Source organism: Ranitomeya variabilis, chromosome 4, assembly GCF_051348905.1.
Source record: "Ranitomeya variabilis isolate aRanVar5 chromosome 4, aRanVar5.hap1, whole genome shotgun sequence".
Lineage (NCBI taxonomy): Eukaryota > Metazoa > Chordata > Amphibia > Anura > Dendrobatidae > Ranitomeya > Ranitomeya variabilis.
The window spans coordinates 644,064,014-644,085,503 of NC_135235.1; the positions used below are offsets into that span (position 1 = coordinate 644,064,014).

At 44.0% G+C, this 21,490-nt stretch overlaps 1 protein-coding gene across 1 annotated transcript in view; it reads left to right on the plus strand.

Moving 5' to 3' along the window:
- The first annotated feature begins 2,600 nt into the window (after positions 1 to 2,600).
- The window catches only part of LOC143767365 (uncharacterized), a 307,056-nt gene continuing 288,166 nt past the window's right edge, over positions 2,601 to 21,490 (plus strand). The window contains exons 1-3 of the mRNA XM_077255642.1: positions 2,601 to 2,626; positions 17,214 to 17,367; positions 17,497 to 17,676. Of these exons, the coding sequence (XP_077111757.1) occupies positions 2,625 to 2,626; positions 17,214 to 17,367; positions 17,497 to 17,676 (336 nt within the window). The 5' untranslated portion in view covers positions 2,601 to 2,624. The remainder of the gene's footprint in view (positions 2,627 to 17,213; positions 17,368 to 17,496; positions 17,677 to 21,490) is intronic.

The window sequence follows — 21,490 nt, forward strand, 5'->3', positions numbered from 1 at the left end:
GTACAGTGGCAAAGTCAGTGGGGAAGTTCTAGTGGGGAGTTCGTTTCACTGAGGCTGTTAGCTTCAGTGATTTAAAATCCATGTGTTGAGAGGGGCTACTTGGCCATTTTAAAGACTGGGTTATTGCAGGCAACCATAGAGCTGGTAGGAGGTTGTCCACCTTATCTCCACCCCAGGGTGTGGTCTGGGGTTTAAATAATCAGCCTTGTGAGGCATTCAGTGTTCAGTGGGTCTGGAGCCGGCAGCTCCACAGAAGTGGTTTTGTTTTCAACTGTACTGAACCTGGTTCCAATATCCTGAGCGGGCGGATCCTCGCAGCTGCAGAGACTGCATACCATTTTGGTTTGTTCTCCCGTTTTGTCCGAAGCGACTTATCTATTTTCACTTTTCACTGTTGTATGCAGCATTTATAATAAACCAGTGGAAGATCTAAAGAGACAGTGTACCTGTGCCAACCTCTGTGTGCAGCCGAGTGAGCCGATATACCACAGTATCTAAAATGAAAATTACAGACCTCTCCATTCCTTGTAGGTCGGAAAACCTGGAAAATCGGCAGCGTATCGAATACTTATTTTCCCTAGTGTACATCATACATGCACATCGCTCACTACCATACACATCATAAATTAATGGCCGCTCTCTGTAGGTGTCGCACAAGCACACACTCAGTCGTGGCTGCACTCCATACACATCATGTATGCATGACTCTGTGCCACACACGTTGTACAATCACTGCTTCACGTCATACCCTCACAGTTCTGCTCTTTACATGAATATGGCTCCGCTCAGTACACGTCACACACACGTCTCCGCTTGGCACACATCGTGCACACACGGCTCTGCTCCATATACACACGGCTATGCTTCATACAGGTCGTACACACACGACTCTGCTCCGTACACCTCATACACACACGGCTCTGCTCCGTACACCTCGTACACACACGACTCTGCTCCGTACACCTCGTACACACGCGGCTCTGCTCCGTACACCTCGTACACATACGGCTCTGCTCCGTACACCTCGTACACACACGACTCTGCTCCGTACACACACGGCTCTGCTCCGTACACCTCGTACACACACGACTCTGCTCCGTACACCTCGTACACACGCGGCTCTGCTCCGTACACCTCGTACACATACGGCTCTGCTCCGTACACCTCGTACACACACGACTCTGCTCCGTACACCTCGTACACACACGGCTCTGCTCCGTACACCTCGTACACACACGACTCTGCTCCGTACATCTCATACACACACGGCTCTGCTCCGTACACCTCGTACACACACGACTCTGCTCCGTACATCTCATACACACACGGCTCTGCTCCGTACACCTCGTACACATACGGCTATGCTCTGTACATCTTGTACACATCTGGCTCCGCTCCATACACATGCAGCTCCACTCCGTACACCTCGTATACCGGTCTTCTCCGCTCCGTACATCTCGTACACATGAGGCTTCGCTCCATTCACCTTGTACACACGTGGCTCTTCTCCATACACATGCGGCTCTGCTCCGTACACCTCATACACACACGGCTCTGCTCCGTACACCTCGTACACACACGGCTCTGCTCCGTACACCTCATACACACACGGCTCTGCTCCATATACACACGGCTATGCTTCATACAGGTCGTACACACATGACTCTGCTCCGTACACCTCATACACACACGGCTCTGCTCCGTACACGTCGTACACATACGGCTATGCTCTGTACATCTCGTACACATCTGGCTCCGCTCCATACACATGCAGCTCCACTCCATACACCTCGTATACCGGCCTTCTCCGCTCCGTACATCTCGTACACACGAGGCTTCGCTCCATTCACCTTGTACACACGCGGCTCTTCTCCATACACACGCGGCTCTGCTCTGTACACCTCGTACACAGGCGGCTCTGCTCCATACACCTCGTACACACACAGCTCCGCTCCATATACCTCGTACACAGGCGGCTCTGCTCCGTACACCTCGTACACACGGCTCCGCTCCGTACACCTCGTACACACGCGGCTCTGCTCCGTACACCCCGTACACACACGGCTCCGCTCCGTACACCTCGTACACACACGGCTCCGCTCCGTACACCTCGTACACACACGGCTCTGCTACATCCACCCTGTAAACCCCTCCTGACCCCTCTTAGAATCTTTCCCTCATCCAGCACCATGACAACCAGCACAGCAGAGTCCTGCATACACTGAGGCCCCTGATCATGTGACCCCTGACTCCTCCCCTCCTGTGACCTCATCACAGGTCCTGTGCGCACAGAACAGCCATATATGTGGTGTGCGGCTTTGTTTGCAGGTGGAGGTAGGTGCTGGAGATTCCTGGGCGGGGCAGGTTGCAGTAACCCCTTCAGTGCTGGGGTCATTATCTGTCACCAAGAGCCATATTCTCCTTATTTTGTATCGTGCCTACATATAACTTCATAGTTAACATTTATCATTTTTATTTCATTAGAGGCAAACCCATTTTTTCTGTTATTTTAAATTTTTGTGTTTTCTGTTAAATGTCTCTATCTGGGATGCAGATAAAATGTGAATTAAGGTTTATTTCTTTTCTGTGTTACAGGGAAATGTGCAGGCCCGGGCCCATCAGCCATGTAAGTAACCTGTGGTAAGATGAGGTGGGGTGGGCGGTGGTTCTTGCGACTTCAGAGACCACAGATGACTGACATGGCTGAAGGGCCCAGGCCTGTGAATTGATTCACTGTAACTATAGTATCCACTGTCGGGACCACACTCAGTCGGAGCAGCCTTTGGAAGTGGGGAATCACCAGAAATAATACACAAGACACGTCTCGTATAGTATATCACTGGGAAGCCTCTGAAGCACGCCTGCCTTCAAGGTGCTATCCCCTCTTTATATAGTTGTACAGGTAGCTTCAGTGGTTATACAAGTTTTGCTTGTTTAAACAAAGAGAGAAAAAAGAAGACAAAAGAAAACAGTTTCGGCTATGTGATAGTTTCACAACAAACAAAACAGTACAGTTTCGCCTAAGTGGCAGTTTCACAAACAAAAAATAGGATTTCACACTATGGCTAAAATGTCCTTGAATGGACAGGTCAATATTGATCACAAATTCTTTTTGGTTCATTGAGGTAACCATTTTTGTTCCGCTCTTCACAATCCCCCCTTTGACATATTCCATTCAAAACCTTGTCATATAGACGATTATTTTAGTCATTCTTTTTGTGATATTAAAAAAACTTTATATTCTCGCATCCATTACACAAAATTTATTTGTGCATACCGAGATACCCTTGAATACAACCTTGAATAATACATATATAATTACAATAACTATAACTGTATGTATTAGGCTTTGCATAATCCCGGTAACCCACCCACCGATCCTCCTGAACCAATTGGCCGGGTTAAGAAAAGAAAAGGTATCTGACCACCAGCTATCCTTATTTTGGTCATTGTCTTTGTCATACTGATCCCTGAGTCGTTGTACGTCTTCTAATTTAAATCTCATACTCATAGTACTATTTGGGTCTATATAATGACAGCAGGTGGGTCCGATGATTTGACACATACCCCCTTGTGAGGCAGTTAGGTAATCCAATACCAGGGTATGTTGGTTAGTGACTATTATAAGCTGATTCTGTACAGCTATACTAGTATTTAATATGTCCAATATATCCCAGATCTGGTCATCTAGATAATCCGTGGCTCTAACTAATTTATCCCACATCTGTGTTAACATTATTAACATCAATATCATGAGTCTTATACTGCTTTTTTGCAATGGCTTGCATGTATCCATGATGCCTTTCCTTCAAGCTTGACTGCTGTTGGAGTTGTTAACAGGACTTGGAAAGGTCCGTCAAATCTCGGTTCCAGAGTCTTTCTGGTGTGTCTTTTCACGTAGATTTGATCACCAGGTTCCAACTTGTGGCCTCCTTCGAGATTTTCTGGATCTGGAAGGGAAGCAAAAACTTGCGAATGCACTTTAGTTAAACGTTTTTGTAATTCTTGTACATAAGCAGTTAAAGTCTCAGTATTCAACATCAGTTGTTGTGGAAAATAACAACCCAAATTTGCTGCTCTACCAAAAAGAATCTCATGTGGTGACAGCTTAGCCTTCCCCCTTGGGGCGTTTCGGATGGAATACAGGGCAAGTGGTAGACACTCGGTCCAAGGCTTTCCTGTTTCTGCCATGGCCTTCTGGATTTTTAATTTTATTGTTCCATTTAATCTTTCCACTTTACCTGAACTCTGTGGGTGATACGGAGTGTGAAACTGGTTTTCTACTCCCAACATTTTCATAACATTCTGGAATATTTCTCCAGTAAAATGGGTACCCCTATCTGACTCGATCACCTCAGGCATGCCGTAACGGGGTATCAGTTCATGTGCTATTTTAATGGCAGTAGTTTTTGCTGAGGCTTTACGAACTGGATAAGCCTCTGGCCACCCTGAGAACATGTCCACACACACAAGCACATATTCGTATCCATTGTACCTAGGAAGCTGGATGTAGTCGATCTGGAGTCTTTGAAAGGGATACAGTGGTCTTACATGATGCTTGGTTGGGGTTTTAATGGTCTGACCTGGATTGTGTGCCAGGCATATAGCGCATGCAGCACACATGTTTCGAGCGAAATTACCAAAGCCTGGAGCCAACCACCTTTCTTTTACCTTGAGCGTCATACCGTTTGCCGATACATGCGTAGGTAGGTGGAGGTCACTCGCCACTGCGGGGTACCAGGCTCTGGGTAAACACAACAAAGTTCCTTTTTTCCATAATTCTTGCTGATCTTCTGCCCCTTTTTTCTGCCACTGCCCTCTTTCTTCGTCGTCTACCTGTTTCTGAGCTTCCTTCAATCTCTCCTCATCATCTTCAGAGCTATCTAGTGTGTGGGCATGATGTAAGGGTTTACGTGCTGCCTGTTTTGCTGCTTTGTCGGCTTTATCGTTACCCCTGGCTTCCTCGGTGTCGAGTCTCACATGTGCAGATACCTTTATCACCGCTATTTCTTTAGTTTCTTGTGCTGCCTCCAGAATCTGTCTAATGAGGGAGGCATGTTTAACAGGTTGGCCTGAAGCAGTCATATAACCTCTGGCTCTCCATATTACGCCAAAATCGAAAATAATGCCATGTGCATATCTAGAATCAGTGTATATGTTTGCTGTCTGATCTTTGGCTATTTTTAGAGCTTCAACTAATGCCGTAAGTTCTGCTTCTTGTGCAGACTGATTAGCAGGGAGAGGTTCTGCTTTCAGCACTTCATGCTGAGTTACTACCGCATAACCTGTATGAAATTGTCCATTCATATCTGCATATCTACTGCCATCTATGAAAAGTTCAAATGTAGCATTACAGAGTGGCTTGTCACGTACATTACGTAAGCCCTGAGTCTCTTGTTCCATTAATTGTACACAATCATGCATTGACTCTGATGGGTCAAAGGAGTTGGAGAGTGCAGTTTCCTCAGGTATGGTCAGCATAACTGTGCCATTTTCTCTAAAATGGATGTTTGCGTGCATTTTACTTAAGACATCAGTACCCAGCAAGCAGGTAGGTGCACCTTTAGCAAATAAAAATTTGGATACAAAGGTTTTAGGGCCAAAGCTCACATTTAAAGGTTTTGTAAAAGGCAACGCCTGAATTTTACCATCATACCCTTCTGCATATGTTACCTTTGAGGATATATTGTCAGGATATGGTAAAAAGTCTTGATTTAAAATGGAGGATGTTGCTCCCGTATCTATCAGAAAAGGTACATTTTTACCCTCAACCTCAACTTGTATTATTGGTCTTCTAGAAGGAAGAGAGACCTGCATAACCTTCAGTCATTCTGAGCTGTCTGTTTGATCAGGCGCTGGGTTATTTATCCTATTTTTGGGTACAAAGGTTCCTGAATCTATATCTGCTTTTCTCTTCCTACATTCCCTTTGGAAATGTCCTGGCTTCTTACAGTAATGACAAGTAAACTTTTGATTAGCAGAGCCAGTATTAGCCTGTGCAATTCTTACTGGCTTAGAATTTTCTCTTAAGTCCATTTCTATCCCTACAGCTTTCTGTCTAGCCAGGTGTGGGTCTTCCAAGGTTCTCCAATCAGGGGTTGCGGCCTTAAGCTTTTCCTTCACTTTTGGAGACAATCCATCTATAAAGGTTTTTGTAACTAACCTCATCATTCCTGAAGCGGTTAGATCCATGCCTTCATCTCTGAAATTATTTTCTACACTTAGATAATATTCGTCTACTGATTGTCCAGATTTCTGAGCCACCACTCCCGTTGTTCCTCTCTGCCTCTGTTTTTCCCTCATGAAGACCATTAAGTGATCTATAAATTGCGTACCTGATTCTATCGTTTGTAAGGCACCATCTCCTGCCTGGGGCCTATGTACCTGTAGATTTGCTAATAGCTCCTGGAAGAGTCCAGGAGTCATTTTCATTCTACATAATTCTTCTCCATCTGCCCAAACTCCAGCGTGAGTCTGCATAATTTGCTGTATATATTGTGCAAATCTAACTGGACACTGGGTGGGATCTGGTGCGTTATGCAAGAGAGACATGCCTTCAGCGGGGGACCAAGGGAAATATTGTCGAGTTTGGTGATATCTAGTTCCCATTACTCCGTCAGCACCAGGTTCCCTAAAGGGTCTTGGTACTACCCTAACAGGGGCAAGTACAGCGCCATGTCTAGGTGTACCACAGGCTAGGCAATCATTTCTCCAGTCTGGATTTTGTTGTCCACAGTGCGGACATACCCATCCTCCTGGTCCGGCTAAACTTTGAGGTGGTGTTTGGAGAAAAGATGGGGCATGTGGGTTAAGGTATGGGGGTGGGGTGTTCTTATATTCCACATTTTGTTTTTCTCCATAGCCTGCGGGTCTAATACACCACTTTTTATTCTGTTGATTATATGTCCATCCCTCTTTTTCTGCTACCCTAGAGACATCAATCAACGCTTGGATCTGATCTATCCATTTCTTGTCTCTGATTATGCCTTTTTTTTTTTTTCCTGAATTCCTTCCCATTTTTTCCTACTAAAGGCTTCTGCCTTAGTAACTCCAAACTTACCAAAAATCTTTCTCAGCCCCTTAGTGGCATTTCACCACTTCTCTCCTTTATGATAGTATAGATATCTAATTCTTCTGGTTCCGACTTTGTTTGCTTATTCCCCATTTTCTTATCCTGAGCTTTTCTTGCCCTAGGTGGCGTTTGGGTATGAGAATACCTCGTTACCTTCTTCCTAAGGAGCTAGGATGTTTAACGGCTTCTGCGTACCGTGCTGATGTAAGAAAATCCTGATTCCTACACCTATAGCAAACAACACAAATGCAACCAGACAGAGGATCAAAATACAACGTATCTTGTCCCAGGCTAATTTATCTGTCCTGGGCTCATACTATCATACACTTATCCGTCACCAGGTTTTCGTCAAAGACAGGATCAGAGATTGAACATAGGCGCGGAGGTCTCCCCGAAAGGACGCAACCACGTTGCCCAGTGGGACAGTCACTTCTTCTGTTTCAACACCCTGGGCGGCTTATAGGGCTATTCCCAACTTCCACACACCTTCTATTCACATTCACTCTCATTCAATGCCGTACTCCGTGAGGTGGTCAATTCCTAAGTAGTTCAAGAACCCGAGCTATAGGTATCCTTCTCTACTAGAACTACCCGCTAAAGGACACGACACAGAAAATCTTACGGACAGTGCAGGGCAGATATAAGAGATCTAACAGTGTCTCTTACCTGGCCAGGTTTTTATTCATCTGCCGTCCATTATCCCAGATTCTCTTTTCGTTCGTATTCTGCCGGTGTTCTTGAAGGAGTACACAGACCTCGGGTCCCTGTTCAGGCGCCAGGAAATGTCGGGACCACACTCAGTCGGAGCAGCCTTTGGAAGTGGGGAATCACCAGAAATAATACACAAGACACATCTCGTATAGTATATCACTGGGAAGCCTCTGAAGGACGCCTGCCTTCAAGGTGCTATCCCCTCTTTATATAGTTGGACAGGTAGTTTCAGTGGTTATACAAGTTTTGCTTGTTTAAACAAAGAGAGAAAAAAGAAGACAAAAGAAAACAGTTTCGGCTATGTGATAGTTTCACAACAAACAAAACAGTACAGTTTCGCCTAAGTGGCAGTTTCACAAACAAAAAATAGGATTTCACACTATGGCTAAAATGTCCTTGAATGGACAGGTCAATATTGATCACAAATTCTTTTTGGTTCATTGAGGTAACCATTTTTGTTCCGCTCTTCACACCACCATTCAGTTTTACTTATTGTAATGGGGTCCCGATCCCCCACGTCTCTCACTGAGGCCAGCTGTGTATTCACCTGTATGGTATGGTCACTGTCGCTCCATTCATTGCTTTTGGGACTTAAAAAAGATAGGCGAGTAGAGCACCCAGCTATCCCCGTCACTCCCAAAGATAACGACTAGAACTCTAGTGCCACCTATAGGAAGCAGCAATCCTAAAAGTCAGTATCTACCGAGCCTCGTCTCTGAAGAGACAATTTGCATATTTCCCAGAAGAGCATTGCAAGGCTTAAAAGTCTTAAAAGACATGTCAGGGTTTAAAAGAAAGAAAACCTTGTAAATGTCCTGGATCCAGAAGTGATTAGATTAACCCCTACCTGTATGTCATATTTCGCAGGTACTTCCTCCAAATAGATGTACCAGTACGTCATGGCAGTTATGCGGGCACGGGAGCTGTGCCTGCACAATCTCTGGTGGGATTGTCGCCTTGCTGTGTCAGCCAGGGCTGATGCCAGCACCCACCCTGACTGTTGAACCCTCTACATTCTGCAATCAATAGTGACTGCAGTATTTATAAGCATGTGAGGGGAATGGGACACCCCCTCACGCCAGTGGTTTTCATGGCAGCCTGAGGTCACATAGACTTTGTCACATTATGCAATTACGTAAATCACCTGTGGGTTTAAAAGGCTCACTACTCACCTAGGTTAGTTCCTCGAGAGGTCAAGTATCTACTGCTTTGGCATCAGTGTCTCATCCAATATGACATGGTGTCTACAATCTATTCTATCAAATACACTATGGAAAAAAAGTAACATTTTATTTTCACAGCCCAATATTACAAAAATTCTGTGAAGTACATGTAAATTCAACATTCTCATGACTCCTAACCCTAATCCCAACCATAGCCCTAACCATGACACACCCTAACCCTAATCCCAACCCTAACCCTAATCCCAACCGTAAACGTAATCCAAACCCTAACCTCAACTTTAGCCCCAACTCTAACTTTAGCCCCAACCCTAACCATAACTTTAGCCCTAACCATAATGGGAAAATGGAAATAAATATTTTTTTTTATTTTATTATTTTTCCCTAACTATGGGGGTGATAAAGGGGGGTTTGATTTACTATTTATAGCTGGTTTTTATGTTTGGCAGCTGTCACACGCTAAAAGGCGCTTTTTATTGCAAAAAATAGTTTTTGCATCACCACATTTTGAGAGCTATAATTTTTCCATATTTTCGCCCACAGAGTCATGTGAGGTCTTAAAAAGTAAGATAATAAAAAACACACTGGCGCTGCACCTGTAGAAGGACAAGTGCTGCTGGTATTTCAGATAGACGCTGTGCCTGTTCCATCAAATAATTAGAAATTGATCAATAGTTAGAAATACCGCACTACAAGTGCCTGGACAGAGTTACCTACTGACTCAATTAACCATTACCAACCACAAACTACTGATTGATACACATTACCAGTACATATGCCGTACAGTTACCTATCAGTCAATCCTCACTGTAGTAAATGGATAATATAGCAAACAATCAATCTGTACTGTTTTGTATCACTCACAGAGTGATCCCTCATAGGACGCTCCAATGTGCTTAAATGTTTAGTATGTAAATATTGCACAGTCCCGGGATCATGTACCTTATAGATCCCAAAGTGTGATTCCATGTACCTTTCAATTGGTTAGATGGACCGAATGGACAACAGGCAGGTCCCATTTAACGACCGTTGAATTGGCAAAAGGCGTCCCGTCTGTGCTGTCGGAGCAGGAATGGTTAGTATTCAGAGTGGTCTAGGTAGTGAGCACGCACTGTCCGGTGCTATACGCAAAGGGCAGGGAGGTGCTGCTGATCCGTGCAGAGCCAGAGACGTCCCGGACGGTGGCTTCCCTGGTTACATGGAAAAAAGATGGCCGACACTGCTAAGCAGCGTGTGACGTCACTGGCCTACGGAGCCTCACTGAGGCCAAGAACAACCAATGCGTTTCAAAGTGTAATGCACTCCTTCGTCAGGGTGAACCCGGGAATGTGCAATATTTAAATACTAAACATTTAAGCACATTGGAGCGTCCTATGAGGGATCACTCTGTGAGTTATACAAAACAGTACAGATTGATTGTTTGCTATATTATCCATTTAGTACAGTGAGGATTGCATGATAGGTAATCTGTACGGCATATGTACTCATAATGTGTATCAATCAGTAGATTGTGGTTGGTAATGGTTAATTGAGTCAGTAGGTAACTCTGTCCAGGCACTTGTAGCGCGGTGTTTCTAACTATTGATCATGTGATGTCTTGTTTTTTGCGGGACGAGTTGACGTTTTTATTGGTAACATTTTCGGGCACATGACATTTTTTGATCGCTTTTTATTCCGATTTTTGTGAGGCAGAATGAACAAAAACCAGCAATTCATGAATTTCTTTTGGGGAGGCGTTTATACCGTTCCACGTTTGGTAAAATTGATAAAGCAGTTTTATTCTTCGGGTCAGTACTATTACAGCGATACCTTATTTATATCATTTTTTGGCGCTTTTCTATAATAAAAACTATTTTAGATAAAAATAATTGTTTTTGCATCGCTTTATTCTGAAAGCAAAACATATTTTGCTGATGACGCTGTATTGTGGCTCGTTTTTTGCTGGACAAGATGACGTTTTCAGCGGTACCACTTCTATTTATATCCATCTTTTTGTTCGCATGTTACTCCACTTTTTTTTCGGAGGTATGATGATAAAGCGTTGTTTTTTGCCTCTTTTTTTTTTTTACGGTGTTCATTGAAGGGATTAACTAGTGGGACAGTTTTATAATGCGGGTCGTTACAGACGTGGTGATACTAAATGTGTATACTTATATTATGGTTTTTTTTATTTACATAAAGAAATGTATTTTTTGGAAAAATATTTATATTTTTTCTTTGTTTAGGAATTTTTTAAAATATATTTTTATACGGGTTCGTTTTTTTTTTTTTTTTTTTTTTTTTACTTTGTCCCAGGGTGGAACATTACTATATAGTGCTTCCCTATGCCACCGGAACACTGCGATCTTGTTTGATCCCAGTCTTCTGGGGATTAAAGTGCCAGAAGCGGCCCATGACCGCTCCTGGCATAGTGCTGGTTGTCAGCTGTGATAATCAGCTGACATCCGTCCGCGATCAGCCGCGCTCCCCCCCCCCCCGTGAGCACGTATGATTGTGTATGACATATGATGTCAAAAAGGGGTTAAGAGTTCTTGCTCCTACAGACCAGTTAGATGCTCCTAATCAACTCGTTACCTGCATTAAAGACAGCTGTCTTACATAGTCACCTTTATAAAAGACTCCTGTCCACAGACTCAATTAATCAGTCAGATTCTAACCTTTATAACATGGGCAAGACCAAAGATCTTTATAAGGATGTCAGGGACAAGATCATAGACCTGCACAAAGCTGGAATGGGCTACAAAACCATGCGTAAGACGGTGGGTGAGAAGGAGACAACTGTTGGCGCAATAGTAAGAAAATGGAAGAAATACAAAATGACTGTCAATCTACATCGATCTGGGGCACAATGCAGAATCTCACCTTGTGGGGTGAGAGATCAGCCTAAAACTACACTGGGGAAACTTGTCAATGATCTCAAGGCAGCTGGGACTACAGTCAAGAAGAAAACTATTGGTTTAAAATCCTGCAGTAAGCCGCTGTCCCCCTGCGTGTGGTGCAGAATATGCCTTCATCCATTGTCCTCTGCTGTGCCGGTGATAAGCGCGAGCTGGTCCCCCCTATATTTTACAACCAACCCGGCAAAACTCACAGGTGCAGGCTGCTATTCTTAGGCTGGTAAGGGGCCATGGATATGGGCCCCCCCCAGCCTAAAAACAGCAGCCCGCTGCTGCCCTGAAAAGGCGCATCTATTAGATGCGCCAATTCTGGACCTTTGACCGGTTCTTCCCATTGCTCTGTGGCATTGGCATATGGGGTAATAAGGGGTTAATGTCACCTTGCTATTGTAAGATGACATTAAGCCGGCTTAGTAACGGAGAGGTGGCAATAAGACACCTATCTATTACTAATCCCACAGTTGTTAAAGGGTTAATAAAACACACACATGGTAAAAACAAAGAATTTTAATGAAATAAAACAATACATACAGTTTGACCATTGTATTGTTACAGGTAATCCTTGCTCTCCTGGAATAAAGTCAAAATAAAAAAAAACAACAATATACTGTACCTGTCCGCTGTACAGTCAAGTCCCACGCTGTAATTCATATCTGGGGGCATTTACATTTTACAACCGGTAGCGCTGCTAATGCGACCGCTCCCGGCTGTAAACGACGGGGGAATGAATGAAATTATTGCAGTGGAGCTTCAGTGACTACCGGTGATGTCACCGAAGCTGTGCCTCCTGGCGACATCAACTGAAATTAGCTCTTCAGCCTGGATTCTAATAGATGTGCCTTTTCTGGGCAGCTGCAGGCTGCTGTTTTTAGGCTGGGGGGCCCATATCCATGACCCCTTACAAGCCTGAGAATAGCAGCCCGCACCTGTGAGTTTTGCTGGGTTGGTTGTAAAATATACGGGGAACCCACGTCTTTTTTTTCTTTCAACCCTTCTCCCCTGCTCGTGCTGATCGCCGGCAGAGCAGGGGAGAAGGGATGACAGCCGACTTCAGCACCACAAAGCAGGGGAACAGCGCTTACTGTAGTGTTGCTTCCCGGTGGCCGTCCGTGTGGTCCTGATGCGGCACACGGCTGCCGCACGTGTGCCACACGGATGTATCTCTGGTACCGTTTTTTCCGGTACTGGAAATATCAAGATGTGTGAAACCGGCCTAAGAGAAAGTTTCTCTATTGCACTCATAGTATTTAATATATCTGGAGAGGTGTCTAAATTTTTACTAACTGATTGGAAAACTTGCACTGCATGTTCCCTTCTGGCAGGATCAATTAAGCTGTGTGCACTCGTTCCGGATTTTTCACATTTTTTCGCTATAAAAACACATACATTAAGCATCCTATTAAAATAATGCAATCCGCATTTTGTATGCACATGCTGAGTTTTTTTCATGAGCGGAAAAAAATGCAGCATGTTCATTAATTTGCGGAATCGCGGGGATTCCGCACACATAGTAATGCATTGATCCGCTTACTTCCCTCTTGGGGCTATGCCCACCATTCCTGGAAGTAAGCGGATTATGTGCGGATGGTACCCAGGGTGGAGGAGAGGAGACTTTCCTCCATGGGCTGGGCACCATATCACTGTTAAAAAAAAAAAAAAGAATTTAAATAAAAAATAGTGATATACTTACCTTCTGCTGGCCCCCGTAGTCCTCCCGCCTCTCACCGGTGCACGCGGCAGCTTCCGTTCCCAGGGATGCTTTGTGCGATGGACCTGGGATGACGTCGCGGTCATCCCAGGTCCTTCGCACACAGCATCCCTGGGAACGGAAGCCGCCGGGTGCACTGCTGAGGAGATCGGGGGCCATCGGAAGGTGAGAATAACCATTTTTTAAATTATTTTTAACATTAGATCTTTTTACTATTGATGCTGCATAGGCAGCATCAATAGTAAAAAGTTGGTCACACTTGTCAAACACTATGTTTGTGACCTACCTGTCAATCAGTTTTCCAAGCGATGCTACAGATCACTCGGAAAACGCTAGCATTCTGCAAGCTAATTACGTTTGTAAAACACTAGTATTTAGCGGGAATGCGCATGCCAATTCCGCATGCGATACCCGTGGCAGGAGTTGTGGAATTGCCGTGGCAATTCTGCAACGTGTGCACATAGCCTTAATGTCGCCATGTGAAAAATGTCAAAATTCAGTAAAGAAAAAGGGAAAAATTGTGCACCATAAGGAAAAAAGAAAAATATAAATGAACAACAATCACCCCCACCCTTATCAGCAGATCTGATGAGAATGTCAGTATTACTTTGAAGGGATTGCAGGGCTTTTCTCTTCTTTTGTGGTCAGATGTTTTGTCTTGGTCTTCATTACCTTGTTATTTATGTATTGATGTCCTGAAGAAGGTGTCGGTGAACTCTGAGAAGCGTTGACAAACTACAATTTTATTATAGCACTAATTGTGTTGTATTCCGGAGAGCATAGAAGCACTTCCGATCCTTCTACTTAAGTCGACTATCACATGGAAGGTGCTGCAATTGGTTTTCAGGCTCTATAAGTGTTGTGTCTCACACAACCTCATAAGGTGAGCGGCTCTACCTTTAACCCCTTACTGCCATCGGACTCACTATTATGCCGATGGCAGTATCCCCCGCTTTGATGTAGGCTCCGGCGGTGAGCTCGCATCAAAGCTGGGACATGTCAGATGTTTAGGACATCTGACATGTGTCCTCAATAGGCGCGGTCCGCCCGCACCTATTAACTAGTTAAATGCCGCTGACAAACTCCGACAGCGGCATTTAACAAGCACTTCCGGCCATATGGGGGTCATCGGTGCATGGACATAACAACCAGAGGTCTCCTGCAGACCTCTATGATTGTTGATGCAGGATTGCTGTGAGGACCACCCTGTGGCGCTCATAGTAATGCTGCAATTTAGCTACATAGGGGTGATCTGACCATTGCCTCTATGTAGCAGAGTCGATCAGGCTAAGCCAGCTTCTATCCTCCTGGAGGCTATTGAAGCATGGCAAAAGTAAAAAAAAAAAAAGTTTTTAAAAATCTGAAAAAAATAAAAAGAAATCAAAGTTCAAATCACCCCCTTTTCGCCCCATTCAAAATAAATCAATAAAAAAAATTTCAAACCTACACATATTTGGTATCGCCGTGTTCAGAATCGCCCGATCTATCAATAAAAAAAAGAATTACCGTATATACTCGAGTATTTTTGGGGGCTGAAAGTCCCCCTCTCGGCTTATACTCGAGTCATACCCAGGGGTTGGCAGGGGAGGGGGAGCGGGGGCTGTCTAATTATACTCACCTGCTCCCGGCGCGGTCCCAGCAGGTCCCTGGCTCCTCGGCGCCCCAGCTTCTTCCTGTACTGAGCGGTCACATGGTACCGCTCATTACAGTAATGAATATGCGGCTCCACCTCCCATAGGGGTGGAGCCGCATATTTATTACTGTAATGAGAGGTAACGGTGACCGCTCAGTACAGCGAAAAGCTGGGGCACCGGGACAGCAGGGACTGCACCGTGCCAGGAGCAGGTGAGTATAACGGGGAGAGGAGCGCTGCGCGATATTCACCTGCTTCCCATTCCGGCGCCGCTCCATCTTCAGCGTCTTCTGCAGTGACGCTCAGGTCAGAGGGCGCGGTGACGTGGTTAGTGTGCGCCCTCTGCCTGAACGTCGGTGCAGAAGACGCTGAAGATGGAGCGGCGCCGGAACGAAGTCAGGTGAATATTGAAAGTGCCGGGGGCCTGAGCGACGGAGAGGTGAATATGTGATTTTTTTTTTATTTTTATCGCAGCAACAGCAAATGGGGCAAGTGTCTGAATGGAGCATCTTATGGGGCCATAACGTTCGTGAAGCACTATGTGGGGCAAGTGTCTGTATGGAGCATCTATGAGGCCATATCGTTTGTGCAGCACTATATGGGGCAAGTGTCTGTATAGAGCATCTTATGGGGCCATAACGTTTGTGCAGCACTATAATGGGGCAAGTGTCTGTATGGGGCCATAATCAACGTTTGTGCAGCACTATAATGGGGCAAGTGTCTGTATAAAGCATCTTATGGGGCCATAAAGTTTGTGCAGCACTATAATGGGTCAAGTGTCTGTATAGAGCATCTTATGGGGCGATAACGTTTGTGCAGCATTATATGGAACAAATGTCTGTATGGAGCATCTTATGGGGCCATAACGTTTGTGCAGCACTGTATGCGGCAAATATCTTTATGGAGCATCTTATGGGGCCATAATTAACGTTTGTGGAGCATTATATGGGGCAAGTGTCTGTATGGAGCATCTTATGGGGCCATAATCAAGGTTTGTGCAGCACTATATGGGGCAAATATCTTTATGGAGCATTTTATGGGGCCATAATCAACATTTGTGCAGCATTACATTGGGCAAATGTGTCTATGGAGCGTCTTATGGGGCCATTATTAACCTTTATGCACTATTATATGGGGCATATTTTAATATGGAGCATCTTATGGGGCCATCATAAACTTTATGGAGCATTATATGGGACTCCTGATTCAATATGGATATTCAAAAACACTTAACCTACTGATGTCTCAATTAATTTTACTTTTATTGGTATCTATTTTTACTTTTGACATTTACTGGTAGCTGCTTGTACTATTACTCTTCACTTGCTTGTACTATTGCCCTGATGCCAATGGTGGTTATTCTGCTGCTTGTGGCTCCCATATTCTTAGGGTATGTTTCCACTGTCAGGATGGCCGGCGGTATCGCCGCAGCGGCGAAGCCGCTCGGCGCTAAGCCCCGCCCCTTTCTGGGACGCGATCATGACGGATGTGTTAACTCTTCACATCCGGGATGATCGCACTCTCCCATAGGGCCCTGTGATATGCCTTGCGGGGACGCTGCGTCCCCGCAAGGTGTACGGACATGCTGCGATCTGAAAAGACGCGCAGCATGTCCGTAGTCGCAGGGCCGCCGCGTGCGGGTTTCCACGCATAGTGGAGACGGGATTTCATCAAATCCCCTGCACTATGCTGGAACATCTGGACGCTGCTTGTTTGACGCTGCAGCTCTGTGCAGCGTCAAACAAGCAGCGTTTCCTGACCGTGGAAACATACCCTAAGCCATAGTATATATGTTTTTGGTTTTATACTACCATATCCATCGCTATTTTTTTCTTTTATCTTACTTTTTTACAACACTATAATTACATTTGTTCAATATTTTCAACACCAATTAACACCAATTATTCTATATGTTGTATGTGTTTGTATATCCTCCCCATTATCTGCAGTAAATGTGTTATTATATGGGATTCTGTATGATTTCACATCGGCTCATCTTCTTCCCCTTCAGGTCTCTACGTACAATATCTGATCCTCTCAGTGGAGATCTTCTATATAAGAAAATTTTCCAGATTGACCCGTTAAGGATGAATAAGGACAGGAACAAGATGGCGGAGAGGATATTACACCTCACCCTAGAGATCCTCTTCCGGCTTACTGGAGAGGTGAGAGATTCTGATGACGTCACATTACATTATTCCTATCTATGGGAATAACAGGTGGACAGAACTGGAGAGGTGAGGACTCTGGGAATGTCTGTAGTGAGGTTTATTAATGTGTCTCTCCATAACCAGGATTACACAGTAGTGAAGAAGACCTCTAGTGAGCGCTGTCAGGCCCCTGTGTCTGAGGGATGGGGAAGACCCCTGAGCCCAATCATGGGGCCTCCACCTCACCCACTGATACATGAGGACATCAATGACCAGAAGATCCTAGAACTCACCTACAAGATGATTGAGCTGCTGACTGGAGAGGTGACACTGCTGGGAATGCTGGGACATTATAAAGTCACGCTATAAAGGGATTGGTGTGATGACGGTATCATTGTATGTGTCAGGTTCCTATAAGGTGTCAGGATGTCACCGTCTATTTCTCCATGGAGGAGTGGGAGTATTTAGAAGGACACAAAGATCTGTACAAGGACCACATGATGGAGGTTCCCCAGCCCCTCACATCACCAGGTAATAGACAGGACTAACCACACACATCTTATAATTATGTGTATGAAAAGAAAGAATTCAGTCCCTGTATGTGTTTCCTCCAGTTCTATCCAGTAGGAGGACAACACCAGAGAGATGTCCCAGTCTTTTCCTTCCACAGGACTATAAACAAGAAGATCCCAATGTTCCTCAGGATCTTCAGGTAGATGAAGAGAAGGTATAATGAAATCTCCCTTTTAATGTGTAGACGGCTGTGAAGGTTTTGCATTCTGTCATGTTTTATTGAACAATTTTATATAATGAGTGGCCAATTTATTAGCGATACTTCGCTTTCATTACTAAAGCTTTTTTGTATGGAAATTAGACTCATAACCCCATGTGCCACATAAAATCAAGTGAGCAAGCTTTGAGTTGATCAGCTTCAGTATGAATCCACATTAGACTGGGACTATTCAGTGATCTGAGTGACTTCAAACATGGAATGGTCATCAGTGCTAGATTAGTTGTGGGACAGTTTTTCAAAAACTGAAAACCTTGTTTTGCTATCTTTAATTGAAGAAAGCGTCCAATGAAAGGAAATGCTGTGGATGTATACAACTTATCGACGAAGGGTGTTCGAGGAGGATATAAAAAATCATTCAGAGAAACAGGAGGTGCACAGTTACATAAGTTTCAGCTGAATACAACACTGATGCTTTGATTAATATGTCTAAATGCACAAATCATCTTTCCTTAGATTGTATGGGCTATAACTGCAGATGACCATTTTGCAGGGCAATGCTGTCTAAATAGAAATGCAGCTCTAGTGGTAAAAATAATACAAAGATACCAGTTCCACATTTCTAGTGTACCCACATAATTAACGACTCATCATAATATGCTAACCAAGGAGAAACAGAGTCAAAATATACAAAAAATCTGAAAGTTTTTATTAATACAAAAAATTACCATAAAAAATACATAAACAATATAGGATTTATGAGTACAGTGTAATTTGATTCATGGATGAAAAAATAAGCCAGAGAATAGGTCTGGACAAAATGCGAACAACTAAGACGTTTTCTCCAGTATTGGAAATTCATGAAAGACACAACTGATACCCCTAAATTGAGTTAGTACTCAGTGTAAGATATTGGTAGAAAAAAAGTCCAATAAGGGAGCAATAGTCCAGTGTCTATCAAGAAGGGCCAACGGATTTATGTTGAACGCTGTGCATATTAAAAGTGCAACAAGTAGGATGAGTATTTATATTATGTCTGTCAGTCGTTCCTAAACTGCGGCCACATTCCCCAGCTCGCGTTTCGCGTCAATGACGCTTCCTCAGGTGGTGTGGTAAAAAGCTCAAAAGTTATATCAACGAGCAGTGCAAAGGTTTCCTCAGAGTAATCCATATTTCTGTTTTATGCTAATAGGAGGATCAGATTTTGGTTTCTACATGAATCAATGAACCCTTCCTTTTGGGCATTAATAGTTCAGGCTGGCGGTGGTGGAATAATGGAGGGAGGAACGTTCTCTTGGTATAACGAATACCTGTGATACATATTGCTGGTTGTTTGAAGACTACGGCTTATCATTGTGGTCATCCACTTTCATAGGAGATACTTACTCTAAGGCAGAAGGACATTTTCAGCTGGACAATACAACAATGCCATAAGGGTTATATAGTCGTGGATTGCTTCCTGGAATGTGACAGCTTGCTTCCTTGACCTTTGCAGTCACCAGATTTTAATCCTAGACAAGATGGAATGAGCTGTTTTGAGTTTATTAGTACTGCTATCTGCTATGCAGCACCTGCGAGAGCTATCCTGACCATATGGGTGAATATTCCTGCAGAACAATTTCGACACCTAGTGAAATCTATGACCTAACAAATGGCTGCTGTTCTGAAAGCCAAAGGAGCTTTGATGAGCTAGTAGATGTGTGTCTCTAATAAAGTGGCCATTCTGTGCATGTTTTATACTTGGTAGAGATAAGAGGATTAAAGCTTATCATACTGTAGACAGTTATGTGCAAAATAATAGCAGTGTATTTACAACACCTGGGAAAAAGCTTGATCATCATAATAGCATTTATTTCCATATACACAAAGGCACTGGGAGCTGCACATTCAATTCCAAATAAATACATGAACAAAATATTAATTTTTAAACTGAAAATGAAGAAAAAGCAATAATGACTGCTCAAAAAATAGCATTGTCTACATTTTCATTTTAAAACTCGAATATTTACAACATAAACTGAAATTTATTTTCAGACTTCCACTTTTCTGTGAATCAGTGATCTAATAATTAGTTATATAACTATAATTAGTTTTATAACTATCATTTCTGATATTCCTATCCCTATGTATACCCCCGTTTCACCAATCTGTGACAGAGCTTACACAGTCACAGCTCTCTGTTGCCCCCCTTACCGTCAGGTCAGTTAGGGAACTGTACCTAGGATAAGTAGTCGCCGGAGAGGCTGCCCTGTCACTTATTGGTTGAGGCACTCTGCAGTGAGGGCGGTATATATATCACCAGTCCAAGGCCGGGAATATATATATAAATCTCTGGTCCGTCACTGCCAGGATCCCCCAATAGCACCAGAATTGTATGCTGCCACCAGTTCCTCGTTAGATATAAGCCTTGTGTGTTAACAAGCTTATATTGGGTCAGAAACCAACCCCAGGTAGCGTATAAGTACTAGCCGGAATAAAGGATGTGAGAAACCGGTTTCAGATAAAAGAGCAGCCCAAAATTAATTGATATTTTAATTGCCAAAAGGCGCACTAGATAATACAAATATATACAGAGTAATATACAGGTATTGTAGCCAAAAGTACAGATAAAGGTAGGATACAGGTATTCGATTGCTTTTACCTGAATGTGTCACGTTACCATTCCTTATAACTTGTGGATAAAGGGAAGCTCTCGTATCCACAGGCACTTTCTTAGTTTCTGGTCCTTCTCCACGCGTGATATGACACTGGCTAAAGGTGTGTAGCTAGCTTTTAACCCCTAGCTCGCCCCCTTCCATATTAGCCACCGCCCCTTTGAGTTGGACTGAAATCTCCCTTGACCTCCGAGCTGAAATAATTCCCAATATCTCGGCTGGGTCATAACTTCCTAGTGGCAGGTCCAAACGGGATGACTGACGTCTCAACGGGTTGATTTAGGCTGGACCGATATGGAAAGTCCAAACTTGGGTCGGCTAAGTGGTTCTGGAGAGCCAGTCTCGATAGCTCGGTACCCGGGACAGGTAGAGAAAGATGAGACACAAGGGTGTGTGCGGGGGGCTCCCAGGGTTCTGGTGGTATATTAGACTTAACCCTGAGATGCACGGTACTCTTATAATTCATCTCTAGTAGTGATGAGTGAATATACTCGTTACTTGAGATTTCCTGAGCACGCACGGGTGTCCTCCGAGTATTTGTAAGTGCTCGTAGATTTAGTTTTCCTCACCGCAGCTGAATGATTTACATCTTTTAGCCAGCTTGATTACATGTGGGAATTCCCTAGCAACCAGGCAACCCCCATATGTACTTATGCTGGCTACTAGCTGTAAATCATTCAGCTGCGGCGATGAAAACTAAATCTCCGAGCACTTACAAATACTCGGAGGACACCCGAGCATGCTCCGGAAATCT